Genomic DNA, 16,570 nt, shown 5'->3' with positions numbered 1-16,570 from the left:
CGCCACCAGCCACGGGTGGTCACCCACGACGGGGAAGCCGCAGCCGAGTGGGCCGCGGCTGATCTGTGACTCGGAGCCGCTGCCGCAGAAGCGCAGATCGAGCCGGCCCAGCGCCGGGTGGTCGGCCAGACCCGGCAGCAGCGTCGTCTGCCGCTTCTCCAGGCTGATGCGCCGCCGGGCCAGGTCGGCCCCCAGCACCGAGCTCACCGCCAGCAGCAGCACCGCGCACAACTGTACTCCACACATTGCTGGCGTCCGTCGCAAACTGTGCCGCTCACTCGAGCGCCGCCGCTTATCAACAGGGCCGGTTTTGGTCACGTGATGTCGACGTCACGATCAGCGGAAATTCCCCGGTCGGACTGGTGGCTGGCTGTCCGCGGCGGGCGTGCTGTCCTGCCGCCAGCTTTATCGCATCACGGGCCGTCCACCGGAAACAACGCACAGTTTATCTCGATCAGTTCTAGTAGCTCGGTTGTAGGGCGGAAGCCAGTGACGCGGGAACCGTAGCAGTAGGTGGCGCCGAACCTAGTTCACTGGGCGAAGTGTCCTAAAACATCTGACCATCAATTGTCTTATCATTTAAACGGAATCGAAATACAGCTGAGAAAACTCATTAGAGTTGGGGATTGTAGGAGATTTTCCAATAAAAACTGAGTGTTTTCCAGGCACAGGTGGAACAAGGTGGGAGAAATCCAGCGATGGCGGTAAGTTTTCAGCAATGGCTTCATGCGGATTATTTGGTTGTTAAGATCGTAGCCCCTTCGACCAGAAATGATAATTTCAGGGCTATGGAATGAAAGAAAATGGTTAAATGTAGAGCAGACTTGCATGCGCCTGGTGGGGGGCTGGCCGCAGAGCTTTAGCCCGCGCACACATGCAGCCTGCCCCGGACAAGCGGGGTGTCGCGAGGATGTAGGATGAAGCAAGATAGAAAATAGGAGGGTAGGATCGTGTCCATGCGGTCTACTTAACGTTCTCTAGTACATGGGGTACTTGTGCTGCTGTCGACCTTTCCACGAGCTAAAATACTTCACGGTGTAATTCGAGCGGAATTAGCTGACGCAATGCTATCTTTCTTTGAAATCTCAGCACAGCCTACTTTCGACGGCGTTTAACATTCTGTTACCCCTGCAGTGGTGTTCGGGAGCTGCAGCCACCTTAGGTCGCTGATCGGTGCTGGAGGTCGTCCATCCCTGCTATCATTTGTCCATCTCGACCTTTACCGTCGATTATTACTATCAGTCTAGCATAATGAGGAATCTGTGTCACCTTGAGCCTCTGGAGAGGTGACTAGATCAGGACTGGAGCTACCACTCTTGGCCCGTCTCCACTGAGACGGCATAGTTCTGACAACAGCGCTATGACGGATGCTGCAGGCTTGCAATCTTGAGTACATCATAAAACTATAAATACATCACTCATTACCTTTCGTTTTTTACACACATCAATAATTATTTCTTACTTGGGCCAAAAATATCAAGAAAAGCTTGACAGGGCTTTTAGCGCAGAGCCTCCGTACAAGAAATTTCCGAGGCGTGTACCTTAGGAAGCCTGTCATTTCACATTTTTAAGATAGTGCGATGCCAGTTTTGGTAGGTAAATCAAGTATCAGTCTGTTCTGTTCGCTCACCACAATTTTAGTAATCCCTTCTGATTTGCCAAGGAACATGTCCAAACTTCGAGCCCTTTAATCTCAAGAAATGGAGATATGCGTAACTACGTTAGGTATGTTTGTGCCCACAAGCCACACTAATCGAAAAACAGTATTATGCCAGAAAAAGGACGGTCGAAAAAGGGCAACAAAGAGCTGTAGTCTCGCAATTTACATCTATCGAAATACAGCATCATACCAGAGGTACGATGCTCACTTAAGTGGTTTTATAGCCATAGCCTTAATCCATAGCTATCCACAACGACAATAGATGGAAAATCATGTTTGGCCCACAACCAGCAATCACCTCACATAACAAGCGCAACGCGTCGTAGTCAGACGTCAGCCAGACGTCATAGTCGTCATAGCCGCCTTTTTGTTCGTCACTGGACCGTTCATGATTTTGGTGGCATGTCACCATTCTTTCATGTTGCTGTTTCCCATGGTTGTTGTTTATCCGATTCGACTCTTTGGTTCCTCGACTTTTTAGGTAACGCGAATATGAAAGTTGTCATGCGTAGTTGACAAATAATAATTTGCACACTCCAAGTTCACTTTCTGTCCGGACACCACGGATGTCGACGTTGTACAAATATTCGATTGCAATATTTATTATGTGTCTGCGGGCCTACAAGGTCAACATGTCAATAAAACATCGGTCTCTCTCTGTCCTCTGTTTCAGCAGAAGAAAGGGAACGAGAGCAATTGGTAGATAACCCGAGTCGTAGCCTACTTATTCCATGCAGCCTTGGAGAATCTCGTGGTTCTGCTCTTCCCACCTGAACTTGTTTTTCGTGTCGTCATTTGGCTTTTCGTCATTTTGACATGTCACCATTTTCCCACGGCGCCATTTGTTTAAAACATGAGTGTTCAGTAGTGCAACACTCGCCGATTTGGCATATCCATCTTTTTTAAATGCCTCAATTTCGCAGTTTGCCATTCAGTCTTTCGCCGTTTTGGCACCTCATCATTTTTCCATGTCGCTTTGATGCAGTTCGCCTTGCCGTTGATTCGACCTTTTGGCACGTTGACATTTCATGTGTCGCCAATATGGCAGCCGTCATATCGCGGTTGACAAAAAGGCATTCGGCAGACCGCGAGTCGGCTCCTCGGGCGGGCACCATGCTATGTGCGCATGTTTATCTCTGATTCCGCCCAGCTTTTTACGTCCTGTATGAATATTTACAGCTTTAAGCACGGAGTGCCGCAATATGACGTTCATGTTCTTCGGTGTTAACTTTGGTTTTGCACGTTGCTGAGATAGCGTGAGGCCCACTCCTGGCGGCCTATTCATGTGTGGCGGGTGTAAAAACAATTATAACACCGTATTTGGAGTATGTTTCTTCTTCATTTAGCAGAGTCAGTTCTGCTGACACAGTGCCCACCCTCCAAGAATGCTCCCACCCCCCTGAAGGTTCTTTTGAAATTGTTTCAAAACAGCGTGGCGTAGCCGCGCCAAAATTGTCATAGCCATACACAACTTAAAAGCGGATAGTTTAACGTCAAAAACTTAGATGTACCTTGCAATATCGCTGATCATACAAAGTCAGGCCATGGATTCAGCGAACGCAATTTCTAGGGAATCGTTCAATGTGACGCAACATCGAAGTGTTAGACGAAGCCATACATCTCTGAGATACTTTCTTAGGTGACACAACAATCGAATGACAAATTTTATTGACCCAGGCTCAGATACGAAGGTCTGACCAAGGTAAAAAAACAGCTTGTTTTATTACTCTAGGCCTAGCTGTATGGGGCAATTTCTGCTGCTCATTTCGAATTTATTGGTAGCAAGACCCGCATTATACAGTCCCCATGGACTTCTCTGGGTCATAATAGGTCACTTACCTAAATCGACACCGGTCAACATTTTGTTGCCAGGAATATACTGCCTAACGTAGTCGATTTCGCCTTTTCAAATGCAACACCCAAAGCGGTCTTTATTATTTTGGTCACTGTGACCTCAGAAAGGTTAAAAAGGTCACTGACCTCCAATGAGCATGACACATTTTGCCTAGAATAGGTGTCTAGGTTTTGGGACACTTTGAACTCTAATCTCAAGTTTGACCTCGTCTGACCTTATCTGACCCAAAGGTCATGACCTAGGAACCTAAAATTTTGACCCAAGTTAGTTCACCCCGTGAATTTAGTGTCTTTAGCTCTCTCAGTTTCTGAAATTTTAGTGGGCGTGTTCATGTTACCCCAACCCCCACCCCAACCGAACGAAGGGCATCCAACCGGCCACCCGGGTGCGTGTTGATGTTGCACAACACGGCGACATGACGCTTAACTTCTAAGCTCGTAGCCTTCACATCGACGTTATTTGCAGTGGCATCATCAAGTGAGCAAACGAAGTTCAAAAGGAAACGGAACCAGGCTGAGAGCCATGATATCGTTATTGATGGCGCTGATGTGTTTTTTATCCCATCCGATAGGGTATTTAGGAAAATAAAATGATGACAATGCTTGAAACTGTAGCATTAAAAGGATAATACATTTGTGCACAAACAAGCAAATGTTTCCTTGCAAGTTTCTTAGTACGATGATGCTGCCAATACATTAACTGTAGCCATCATAAAACTGCCAAGCAATCTGGATTCGTCAGCGCATTGTGGCCAAAAACGTAAATCATCCTACAATTTTTCACGCTACTGCTGAGTTGCACTGCATCATTTTCGGAAGTCTTGTGACGTCATGACGATTTCCGGCACCCGATACAATTGCATTATCGTTCCCCGGTGATGTGGTCACGTAAAACGAAAGGTCAATGGCCTGCATGGTCATGTGCACATTCGGCCCCGGCTCATACGTGCTCCTGACTGTTTATCAAATAAAAAACAGACATTCAGCTTATCGGCGTACACGGTGCGTGGGTTGTGAAAATCCACCGGGCCACTTACAACGTTCAGCTTCGTTGATGAATGGCCACTGGAATTTCCCCAGACAATAAAAGTCATCCAGCAAGAATGTCCAACAATCGATTGCACGTTGACGCGCGTGCTGGTGCGCGCCTCATGTGTACACGAATGGAGATAGCTGCTAAGAAGCTTTGTGCGGTTTGCGATCCCGCCGGCGACGTCGCCAACTGAACACGTTGGACGTCTGAACGGGAAGGCTCAAGCTGCGTGCTGAGCCGGCACGTGGCCTAAGTCTCCCTCCAGCGGATGTCAAGTTTTGTGCTGTACCCTGCCAATTTTCAGCAAACTCCTGCGAAATCACCCACTGTCTAGTGCAAACCTCTTGGCTTAGAGGAGGACTATTGGCGCCTGCCCCCCCCCCCTCTCCCCCTCTGCCTGGCTATGTCCCTTATGTTGAGCTGGCAGTGGCGAAAAGAGCGCAGAAAAAACAAGCCGGGAACAGTAAATAAATGCGTCCATGGAGCGGTCGTCCATTCCGACACACCGAATCAACGCTTTGGCTAAGATCCACTTGCAGCGATTCAAACAAGGCATGGAGAGCCTATTGACATTTTCAAACTGTAACTCTAAGCGAGGAAGCCTTTGTTTTTTGCACCATATGTTTTTTGTTCGATCTGTCCAAAACAATACCCACAGGTGTCCGAAAGTTTATGAATTTCCATATGTATTTATCACTATTTTGTTCGATTTTGGAATAATTAGAAAAAGGTTTGGGGCTTTTCGGCTGCAACGCGTCATTTCGCGCTTGTTGTTCGACTTCTGGAATCAGTTCACAGCACGTGCATGCGTTCAATACATACTAAGTCAAATCAGCTGGATAAAAACACTTTTACGGTGGTAGTGGCAGATAAAAGATGCGTGCAGGACTTTTACATTTTTGCAGCATACGATATGGTAAATTTATCCTGGCTAAAACCGTGCTAATCAATCTAGAGATATTACGGGAATTGATGGCGAAATTTGCTCTCCCATACACGTTATCATACCGCCAGACATCTTGAGCAAATAGAGTTTGTACGATATATTTGCCAGAGATTGTGTACACACCTTACCGTGATGAGAACCATTCCGTTGTGGTGTCTCTGTCAATGCATGCAATCATACAGCAGCTGAGCTCTAAATGCCAACCATCGTTGTCGATTTGCTGCTTGTCATTGAGACCGCCAGTGTGTGACACATGGAGCCCATGGAACGAGGCAGTACACCGTGAACAGTAATTGTGTGCCAATGCGCTTGGACCAACAGCTGCGTCAACACCGCCCAAGGATTGGGCGGCGTAGCACCAGATAATAGCGTCATGAATACGGAGTTCGGAAGATATGAAGACTGAATTAAGGTAAGCCAATGACATTCCTGCATGACATGCGAAATTGCCTCTGAAATTGTCCAACCAGCCTCAATCAAACGCAGTCCCCAGTTACGTAGCCGACAAAATCAGCATCATCGAGGAAGCCGCGTGATGAGAGCAATTTACTTCAAAGGCTGCCGAAAGCACTCCAGTTGCACACAACGTCACGTCCGATCACGAGAAGGTGATGTGGCAAATCTGGCATGGCGGTGATGTGCTGAGCCCTCGTGATGTGATGTGATCCGCCCCCGTGATGTGATGTGATCCACCCCCGTGATGTGATGTGATCCGCCCCCGTGATGTGATGTGATCCGCCCCCGTGATCTGGCACATGTCGGTGACAGGTGTTCCCCTGAGGTGTTACGTAATTGCTCAGTGTAGTGATCCATGATTGATCCATGATGAACCCTGAACTCGGTCAAACACGGCGCGACGAAGGCTAGATACGAAGCAGAATTACGCACGATGACACACCCACGCATTGTGGTGGGGCAGACGGATTGCGACCTGATCAGCCACTGCCACTGACTGAAGGGACAGACTGATCTGTGTCCTGAACAATGACCACCACTGAAGGGAGGGACAGTCTTATCTATGACCTGTCAGTCATCATCACTGACGGGGAGGGACACCTTGATCTGTAACCTGTCAGTGATGACCACTGACGGCATGTCTGTGATCAGACCTGTCAGTCACACCCATGTTCTGGCAGGGAGGTCGGTGAATGCAGCGAAATCGCTATACACAGACTTTGATGAAGAGTTTTGGCAAGTGCGGAGACTCGAGATCTCGCACACAGACGCCGTTAAACTAAATGCACTTGGAATCGCAATGCGGGTGTCGGAATTTGTCTCTCATTTGGAAGTGTTCACAACGATGTGACTGACATACTGGTGGTGCAAACGATTTTGAGTTTGAGGGGATGATTTTTCAGCGGACATCCTGGGCAGACTGGACAGTAGGACACTTCTCAGACTGGACAGTAGGACACTTCTCAGACTGGACAGTAGGACACTTCTCAGACTGGACAGCAGGACACTTCTCAGACTGGACAGTAGGACACTTCTCAGACTGGACAGTAGGACACTTCTCAGACTGGACAGTAGGACACTTCTCAGACTGGACCGTAGGACACTTCTCAGACTGGACAGAAGGACACTTCTCAGACTGGGCCGTAGGACACTTCTCAGACTGCGAAGGACACTTCTCAGACTGGACAGTAGGACACTTCTCAGACTGGACAGTAGGACACTTCTCAGACTGGACCGTAGGACACTTCTCAGACTGGACAGTAGGACACTTCTCAGACTGGACAGTAGGACACTTCTCAGACTGGACCGTAGGACACTTCTCAGACTGGACCGTAGGACACTTCTCAGACTGGACCGTAGGACACTTCTCAGACTGGACAGTAGGACACTTCTCAGACTGGACAGTAGGACACTTCTCAGTCTGGACAGTAGGACACTTCTCAGACTGGACAGTAGGACACTTCTCAGACTGGACAGTAAGACACTTCTCAGACTGGACAGTAGGACACTTCTCAGACTGGACAGTAGGACACTTCTCAGACTGGACAGAAGGACACTTCTCAGACTGGACCGCAGGACACTTCTCAGACTGGACAGTAGGACACTTCTCAGACTGGACCGTAGGACACTTCTCAGACTGGACACCTCTCCACAGGAGAGCCTGCTGAACAGTAGGAGGGAGGGGGGGGGAGGCAACAAGGGCGAGTGCTCCTCATTCAATGACTACATGCTTCATGTATATGACAATATAGGTCAGCAGCCACAAAATCCAGGATACCAGCAGACTTGTCAACACACAAAAGGGCCGGTTTTTATATAACGTATGTTTTTTAAGGAGGAGCCCGTAAGCCAGATCATCTTTCGATTGACCAATTTAAATAAAAAAACATATTCAAAAGAATTCACAAACGGGCGCCTCAATCTAGCAAATATCGGTATCCCCGAAATGGGTTATTATGATCCGGAGCCACAGCCATCTCATACAAGACAGGGCAATTTGGTGCAGACATGGGGCCTTCGGAATATCAAAAATGTCTCTTAGTTAGAATCAGGACCCTCCTTTACACCAAGTTGTGCCTTTTGATCCAGACAATGCACAATGGATGGAGAATTAGAAATGGTGGTCTCGCGTTCCAGAAAACGGGCCCTTTTGATGTAGAAAAGGGTTATCTGACTCAGATTTACATGACCTAGTTCAGTTCTGGGGGTCTCCTTGATCTGAGCCTTAGTTGTCTCCCGGTAGCTCCAAACCCTTTAGCTTCGGCAAACGAAACTCCCAAAAATTAGAGGATGCAAAATTTTGTTTTTAGCCAATTGGCTGACGATAGCGGAGTGTCCGCAGCCAAGCCCCTCTGCCCGCACCCCCCCCCCCCCCCCCACGCCCTTGCTGCTCCTCCCTGACTGCGGTTACACAGGTATGCATTCTGTTTATGCTCATGCGATAGCAGTGCTGGAGTAACCAATCGTGCGTGTAAATCGATAACTACCACATTAATTCATCACGCGCAGTTATATTACAAAAGACATGGCACGGCGACATCAATCAACATGATCATCACTTCGATCAAAATGGTGCATATCACCGACGAGAAACAGCAAAATATGCTGACTGTGAGCAACAGTAAAAACAGAACAATAAATAACACCAAACAGCATCTTTGGCACGTATTGGGTAGCAATGCCGGAGGTAGCAGGCGCCTTGTTTGACTCGGATCGAGCGCCAGCGGACGCTCCCTGTTCTCCCTCGCTCGCTCTGTTCACTCAAATGGAGGCCAACAGGGCCAGGCTGTCCAGGATCCAGCGGACGTGCGGCCGCACGGGTGCGTACGACACCGACACGCCCGGCCGGTGGCACTCCCTCTGCGCTGGCCGCACGCTGGCCACGCCCATCAGGAAGTAGGCCGAGCCGAACTGATCTGGGGCCACCAGGGGCGCGCCCAGGTCGGCCACGCACGGCGTGCCAGAGCCTAGACAGTGGTTTGGTTCGCCATCCGCCTCCGACAGCAGCCGGTACTGGCACGGCCCCGGGCCATCGTAGCTGGTGTTGTACACGGCTAGCTTCTCTTCGTCCATCACGTGTGTGGTGGTGCTCCGCTGGCGGCTGCACTCGCAGCAGGTGGCAGCACCGTCGGCCCCCGGCTGCGGCCCGCTGTGCAGGCCCATCGTCAGCGAATACAGACGATGCGGCTGGTGGCGCAGTGGGAACATAGGCAGACAGATGGGCTGCACGCCGTGACCCAGCGTCACCGGCTTCGACAGCTGCACCAGGGCCATGTCGAAGCGGCTCGGGTCGCCGCCGTGCTTGACAAAGTCGGGGTGCACGGTGAGCGAGTGGACAGTCACGTCCTTGGCCTCGGTGCACACGGTCGGGTCGTACCAGAGACAGTCTCGCCGGCTGCTAAAGTCGTACTCGCCCAGTCTGACCGTGCTGAGCATGTAGCCACGGGTACCGAGTGCGCAGCGGGCCGACGTGATCACGTGTTGGTCGCTGATGAGCGCGCCCGAGCACGAGAAGACGACGCGGCCGTCGGGTCCTGTGAAGCCGAGCGCCACCAGCCACGGGTGGTCGCCCACGACGGGGAAGCCGCAGCCGAGTGGGCCGCGGCTGATCTGTGACTCGGAGCCGCTGCCGCAGAAGCGCAGATCGAGCCGGCCCAGCGCCGGGTGGTCGGCCAGACCCGGCAGCAGCGTCGTCTGCCGCTTCTCCAGGCTGATGCGCCGCCGGGCCAGGTCGGCCCCCAGCGTCGAGCTCACCGCCAGCAGCAGCACCGTGCACAACTGTACTCCACACATTGTTGGCGTCCGTCGCAAACTGTGCCGCTCACTCGAGCGCCGCCGCTTATCAACAGGGCCGGTTTTGGTCACGTGATGTCGACGTCACGATCAGCGGAAATTCCCCGGTCGGACTGGTGGCTGGCTGTCCGCGGCGGGCCTGTTGTCCGGCCGCCAGCTTTATCGCATCACGGGCCGTCCACCGGAAACAACGCACAGTTTATCTCGATCAGTTCTAATGCCTCGGTTGTAGGCCGGAAGCCATTGACGCGGGAATCGTAGCAGTACGTGGCGCGAACCTAGTTTACTGGGTGAAGTGTCCTAAAACATTTGACCTTCAATTGTGTTATCGTTTGAACGGAATCGAAATACAGCTGAGAAAACAGATCAGAGTGACGGATTGCAAGATATTTTAAAATAAAAGCTGAGTTTCTTCCAGACACAGGTAGAAGAAGGTGGAAAAATACCAACGATAGTAACAATTTTTCGGCAGTGACTTCATGCGCACGAATCGACCTTCACAAGTGCGAGGGCTAGTTTCGCTGCCGCCAATCTTTCCGCGGACCGGGATACTTCACCGTGTACTTTGCACTGGACTAGCCGACGCATTGCTGTTATCTTTGAAATGCCAGCACAAGGTACTTTTCTTCCAGTTTAACCCGTAGACTATAATGTTTTAAGATCGTGTTGCTGAGTTAACTATCGCATTCCGCTACACTTGCAATGGGGGCCGGAAACCGGAACTATTTTAGCTCGTTGATCGACGCTGGATGTTATCCATCCCAGCAATGATTTGTCCATCTCGACCTATACCAACGGTCATTGCTATCAGTCTGGGGTAATGGGGAATCTGTGTCACCATGGGCCTCTGGGGAGGTGACGAGGTCAGGACTGGAGCCCCCACTCTTGGTCCGTGTCCACTGAGACGGCATAGCTCTGACAACAGCGGGTTGACGGATGTTGCGGGCTTGCAATCTTGAGTGCATCATGGAGCTAATTAACTTGTTTTGCTTGATATGACACACAAACTATAAAAGATATCATGAGGGCGTTTCAGCGTGCTGAGGCGCAGTATCAGAATATAGCGGCACTTTACTGTAGAGAGTCTGTCACTTTAAACTTGAAAGATATTGTGATGCGCACCGTTTACAGATTAACCAAGAATCAATGTCTTCGGTTCGCTCACCAGTCTTCATAACCTTTGCTGATTTGCTAAGAGGCCGTGATAAGTCAGAGCTTTCTAATTACGCAAAGACAGATGCGTTTAACTATGCCAGGTATGTTAAGTCTCACAAACCGCACCTATCGAAACACATCACGTGCGAAGTATGATTTTCAATAAAAGGGTGCTGAAACATTTATGTCAATCCAAAGTTATCCGTAATGAAAGCAAATGGAAGATCATGTTTGCCACACAGCCAACAGTTCTCATCCCATTTCATATATAACAATCATAACTCGTCATTGCAATCTCGTTCATCTTGATGGTTAGGACTGGGATTCATACCAGCACTAAACTGCAGTGGCTCCTTGAGCCCATCTAGCAACAAGTTCTGTTGAGTTGGGCGAACTCATCGGAGGCGATAAAAAACAAAACAATAGCCCGTCCAGTTGAGATGGGCACTTTCGACCCCTGTGTGTGCGTCCTATGAACTAGTAATCAATGCGGACGCACCCTCTGTGATGGTCTAGTGGGCAGTCATTGCCCACTTAACCAATGACTACGTTCAGCCTTCTGTTATGCTATGCATGCATGCCTATATCTGCTTCTGCACAGCTGTTTACGCAGTGTACGAATATTTGCAGCCCTTAACACTGAGGGCAGCAACTTGTATTCAATTTTTTTGGTGTAGTGAAACAGCTATTTATGTTGCACAATATGGGAAACACGACGCTGTTTCTGTGATCTGGTAGTCTTTAAACCGGTATTATTTACGGCATCGTCAGGTGAGTACACGAATACCAGGAGAAAATGGAACCAGGCTACGGACTGTTGTATCGTTGCCGATAACGCTACTGTGCTTTTCTTGATCTCATTCGATAGTTTACTTGGGAAAAAGGAATGGCAATGCTTGAAAGCACACATTATAAGGATAATGCATCTACGCACAAACGAACACTTGTTCCCATCTTGTTTTCTTAGACGTACAATTCTATCATTACATGAACTATTGTTATCAAAAACTACCAAGCACTCTGGATTCGATAGCGTACTACGGTGAGAAAAATCATCGGCAATTTGTGCACGCTACTATCGGGCTGAACTGCATATTTTTCGGAAGTCTTGTGACGTCACGCCAGTGTCCGGCACCCGGGACCATTGCGGAAACGTTCCGCAGTGATGCGGTCTTGCTGAAACCTGAGGTCAGTGGCCTCAACGGTCACGTGCCTATCCGACCCCGGCCCATACATGCTGTTGACTGTTCATCGAATGCAGAAAAGGTGCCATTCAGCTTGTTGGGATCTACTGTGCGCGGATGGTGTAAAACCCACCCAGTCATTCGCAGCTTGCGGCTTCGCTGATAAGTAGCCCCTGGAATTTCCACACACAATTGAAATCATCCAGCAAGAATGCCCAACGAGCGATTGCATGTTTGACGCGCGTGCTAGTGCAGCCTCGTGTGTGCATGAATGGAGATGGCTGCCAAGAAGCTTCGTGCGTTCCGCGATACCGCCCGTCATGCCACAGACTTGATTCGCTGGACGTCTGAACGGGATGGCTCAAGCTGCATGCATGATGGTGAGCGGGTACGTAGCCCAAGTCTCCCTTCATGGGATGTCAGGTTTCGCGCGCAATCCTGCGAATTTTCAACAAAGTCCTGCGAAATAGCTCACTATCTAGTGCAAACCTCTCGGCTCAGAGAGAAACTATATCTTCCCCTCCCTGGCTTGGCTATGTTCCTGCTGATCAAGTGGTCAGTGGCGAGAAGAATGCAGGAGAACGAGCCAGGGACAGCAAATCAATGCGTCCATGGTGCCGTGGTCCATTCCGACACACCGGCTAAGCTCTATGGCTAAGATCCACTAGCGGCGGTTCAAACAAGGCCGTAAGAGCCTGTTGGCATGTTTACATCATAACTCTATGTGAGGAAGCTTCTGCGCCTCATCTTTTACTTTCGTTGTATGCAAAATATTTGTCTCTGGTTGCTGACAACCAACGATATTTCGTAAGCATTTATCCCTATGATATTCAATTTTTAATGACAATAATATGAAAGTTAAGTGGGATTTTGACTGCATCGGTATCTCGCACTCGTGTTTCGATTTTTGAAAATAATTCACAACGCATGTAGGCGTTTGTTACCTAACGTGCCAAACTGGTTTATAAAAAGCCATTTCCACGGTGGCGGTGAGCGATGAAAGATGCGTGCAGCGTGTTCAGATTCCCTTAGGTGCATTTCTCAACTGGTGAACTTTTTGAAAATGCAGCAAACGATCTGAGAAATCGGCCCGGGCGAAAATTATACCGGTGATTGTAGAGATATGAGGGAATGGTAAAATTTAACCTTTCTCCCCGCCCTCCCCTCCCATGATGGGAGGGAGGGCGGAGAGGACCTGTGATTGTCAAATCACGAGGTGTACATTATCAACAGGAAATGTGTGCAGTTGCACTTAGGCCAACAGCTGTGTTAATACCGTCTAAGGTCATAGCGGCGTAGCGATGACACACTGACGTCATCAATGCGGAGTTGATATGATTTAAAGATGGAATTAAGGTAAGCCTTTGATAACCGTTCAAGGCATCACGACATGTCCACTGGAATCTTTCAACCAACCTCAATCAAATGCATCCCTCAGTTACTCAACTGACAAAAGCACCCTCATCGAGAAATCCGCGTGATAGAAGCACTTCCACTTAAAATGCTGCCTGAAGCAATTCTGGTGTGAACAACGTCACGTCTGATCACGCGCAGGTGAAATGAAAAAAAATTCAAGTCAGACCACACAGCCATGTGACACCAGATAGTGCTGTGGCACACGAGTAATCGTACTATTCTCGGATCGGAGTAGAAGGCATGGTGTGGTGCGGCACCACCTGATCAAGGATGCTAGCTCGCGATGGCCTCCAAGTGTGACGTAGTCATGTGCATACACCAAAACATGACTATTCGCATGATTCTCGCCACTTTTTCCGGTACAGAGCGGATGGGTAGTAGGTGGAGGCATAGTCATCACAGAACTATACGTCACAACATGACTCTGCATGCCTCTCACCACTATTTCCAGAACCAGTAAGCGAAAACCCAGTCAACACGGAAGTCGTGCGAAACATAGCGTCGTAACGATGACATTCAGTCTACGCCAGACGCCAACAGGTGGCAGGTATTCTGCTGAGCTGTTCGTGATTACCCGGTATAGTACATCACGATTGACTCTGGACTTGTCAAACACGATGCGAAGAAGGCCTGACGCGAAGATTACACGCGATAACATGCCTAACATAGGACTGTAAGCCACGCACACCATCGTGAATGTAAGCCAAGCTGATGCAATGGGGGCCATTCCGCGGTGCGGCAAACCTAGAGTGAAGTGAGAAAAAGACTGATCGATGACCTGCCAGTCACCACCATTGATTGGCGGAACAGGCAGCTTTGTGACCTGATCAGTCACCACCACTGACTGGAGGGGTATCAAATCAGCATCACCACTCACTGCTATTTAATCGTGGCATGCATCATATTCGTGTTAAAGAATGACCACAATAAAAAAGCCAGAACAGCGTTAACCAGACCAAACAAAACGGCCTTTTTATTCCATAATAGGCCTCACTGATCCAAAGATCGCCATCCTTCTCCAGAATGAATCATTTCCAATTAAAAAGTGAACTCCAAATCTAGTAAACAGCCTCGTTACCCCAAAATAGGGCATTTTGATACAAAATTAATGCCATCTGATACATGCCAGGGTCCTCCTTTCTCAGAAATGAGGCCTTCTGAACATAGATCATGCCTCGTAGCTCGTAACGGGAGCCTCTGTACACATAGATAATGCCTCGTAGCTCGTAACGGGAGCCTCTGTACACACAATTTGGCCTACTGATGCAGGCCATAGGCTGCACAATTGCTAAAAGGTGGTCCCGTGATCCAGAACACGCATCGCTCGATGTAAAATAGGGGTTTTTGAGCCTGATTTAGTACTATCTAGCTAATTTACGGGAACCTCCTCGCAAAAAGCTTCTCTTACCTGCGGTTTGCTACGAGTCCTTTCGGTTGGACAAAAGTGGCTCCCAAAAATGAGAGGAGGCACCACCATACTTTTACCCCCTGGCTGCCGGCAGCAAAGGGGGCATCTGCCCATGTGGCCCTCCCCTTCCCTCCACCTGCTGCGTCGCCCCTCACCCCACCCCCTGACTGCAGCCAGAGATGTACGCATCATGTACGTGTTCATATGATAGCAGTGTTTGACTGACCGTCAGTGTTGTCCAATAAATCAGCATGAGCTCGTCACGTACAGTTTTATTTTTTTAAAAGAATGCATGGTGCGATGGCATCAATTATCACGATCAGCACATCGATAAGAATGAGTGCATGTCACTGACGAGCAGCATCAAAATATCTTGACTGTGAACAACGGTAAATCAATGACACAATAAACAAAACCGAATAGGATCTTTGGTACATATTGGGTAGCAATGCTAAAGATAGCAGCCGCTTTGTCTGATTCGGTATCACCACCAGCCGACACTTCCTGCACTCCTCTCTTTCTCCCCCCCCCTCTCTCTCTCTCTCTCTCTCTCTCTCTCTCTCTCTCTCTCTCTCTCTCTCTCTCTCTCTCTCTCTCTCTCTCTCTCTCTCTCTCTCTCTCTCTCTCTCTCTCTCCCTCGCTCTCTCTCTCTCTCTCTCTCTCCGTTCATTCAAACAGAGGCCAGCATGGCCAGACTATCCAGGATCCAGCGGACGTGCGGCCGCACGGGCGCGTATGACACCGACACGCCCGGCCGGCGACACTCTTTCTGCGCTGGCCGCATGCTGGCCACACCCATCAGGAAGTAAGCCGAGCCGAACTGGTCTGGGGCCACCAGGGGCGCGCCTAGGTCGGCCATGCACGGCGCACCCGAGCCCAGACAGCGGTCTGGCTCGCCGTCCGCCTCCGACAGCAGCCGGTACTGGCACGGCCCCGGGCCATCGTAGCTGGTGTTGAACAAGGCTAGCTTCTCTTCGTCCATCACATGCGTGGTGTTGCTGCGCTGGCGGCTGCACTCGCAGCAGGTGGCAGCACCGTCGGCCGCCGGCTGCCGCCCGTTGTGCAGGCCCATCGTCAGCGAAAACAGACGATGCGGCTGGTGGCGCAGTGGGAACATGGGCAGACAGATGGGCATCACGCCGTGACCCAGCGTCACCGGCTTCGACAGCTGCACCAGCGCCACGTCTAAGCGGCTCGGGTCACCGCCGTTGTTGACAAAGTCTGGGTGCACGGTGAACGCGTGGACGGCCACTTCCTTGGCCTCGGTGCACACGGTCGGGTCGTACCAAAGACAGTCTTGCCGGGTGCTGAAGTCGTATTCTCCCAGTCTGGCAGTGGTAAGTACGAAGCGACGGGTACCGAGGGCGCAGCGGGCCGACGTGACCACGTGCTGGTCGCTGATGAGCGCGCCCGAGCACGAGAAGACGACGCGACCGTCGGGTCCTGTGAAGCCGAGCGCCACCAGCCACGGGTGGTCACCCACGACGGGGAAGCCGCAGCCGAGTGGGCCGCGGCTGATCTGTGACTCGGAGCCGCTGCCGCAGAAGCGCAGGTTGAGCCGACCCAGCGCCGGGTGGTCGGTCAAGTCCGGCAGCAGCGTGGTCTGCCGCTTCTCCAGACTGGCGCGCCGCCGGGCCAGGTCGATCCCCAGCGCCGAGGTCGTCAT

At 50.4% G+C, this 16,570-nt stretch overlaps 1 protein-coding gene across 1 annotated transcript; it reads right to left on the bottom strand.

Moving 5' to 3' along the window:
• Nucleotides 1–15,574: 15,574 nt before the first annotated feature.
• Nucleotides 15,575–16,570, bottom strand: LOC119093449 (phenoloxidase-activating factor 3). The gene is made up of 2 exons (XM_037216402.1): nucleotides 16,065–16,570; nucleotides 15,575–15,914 (listed from the first exon to the last, which is right to left on the bottom strand). Exons 1-2 carry the CDS (start codon nucleotides 16,568–16,570, stop codon nucleotides 15,575–15,577), a joined length of 846 nt encoding a protein of 281 aa, XP_037072297.1.

Source organism: Pollicipes pollicipes, unplaced genomic scaffold (genome assembly GCF_011947565.3).
Source record: "Pollicipes pollicipes isolate AB1234 unplaced genomic scaffold, Ppol_2.1 Scaffold_4002;HRSCAF=4701_pilon_pilon_pilon, whole genome shotgun sequence".
In the NCBI taxonomy this organism is placed as follows: Eukaryota; Metazoa; Arthropoda; class Thecostraca; order Pollicipedomorpha; family Pollicipedidae; genus Pollicipes; species Pollicipes pollicipes.
Note: the sequence above shows the minus strand (reverse complement) of the source record. Positions and strands in the feature narration are given on the sequence as shown.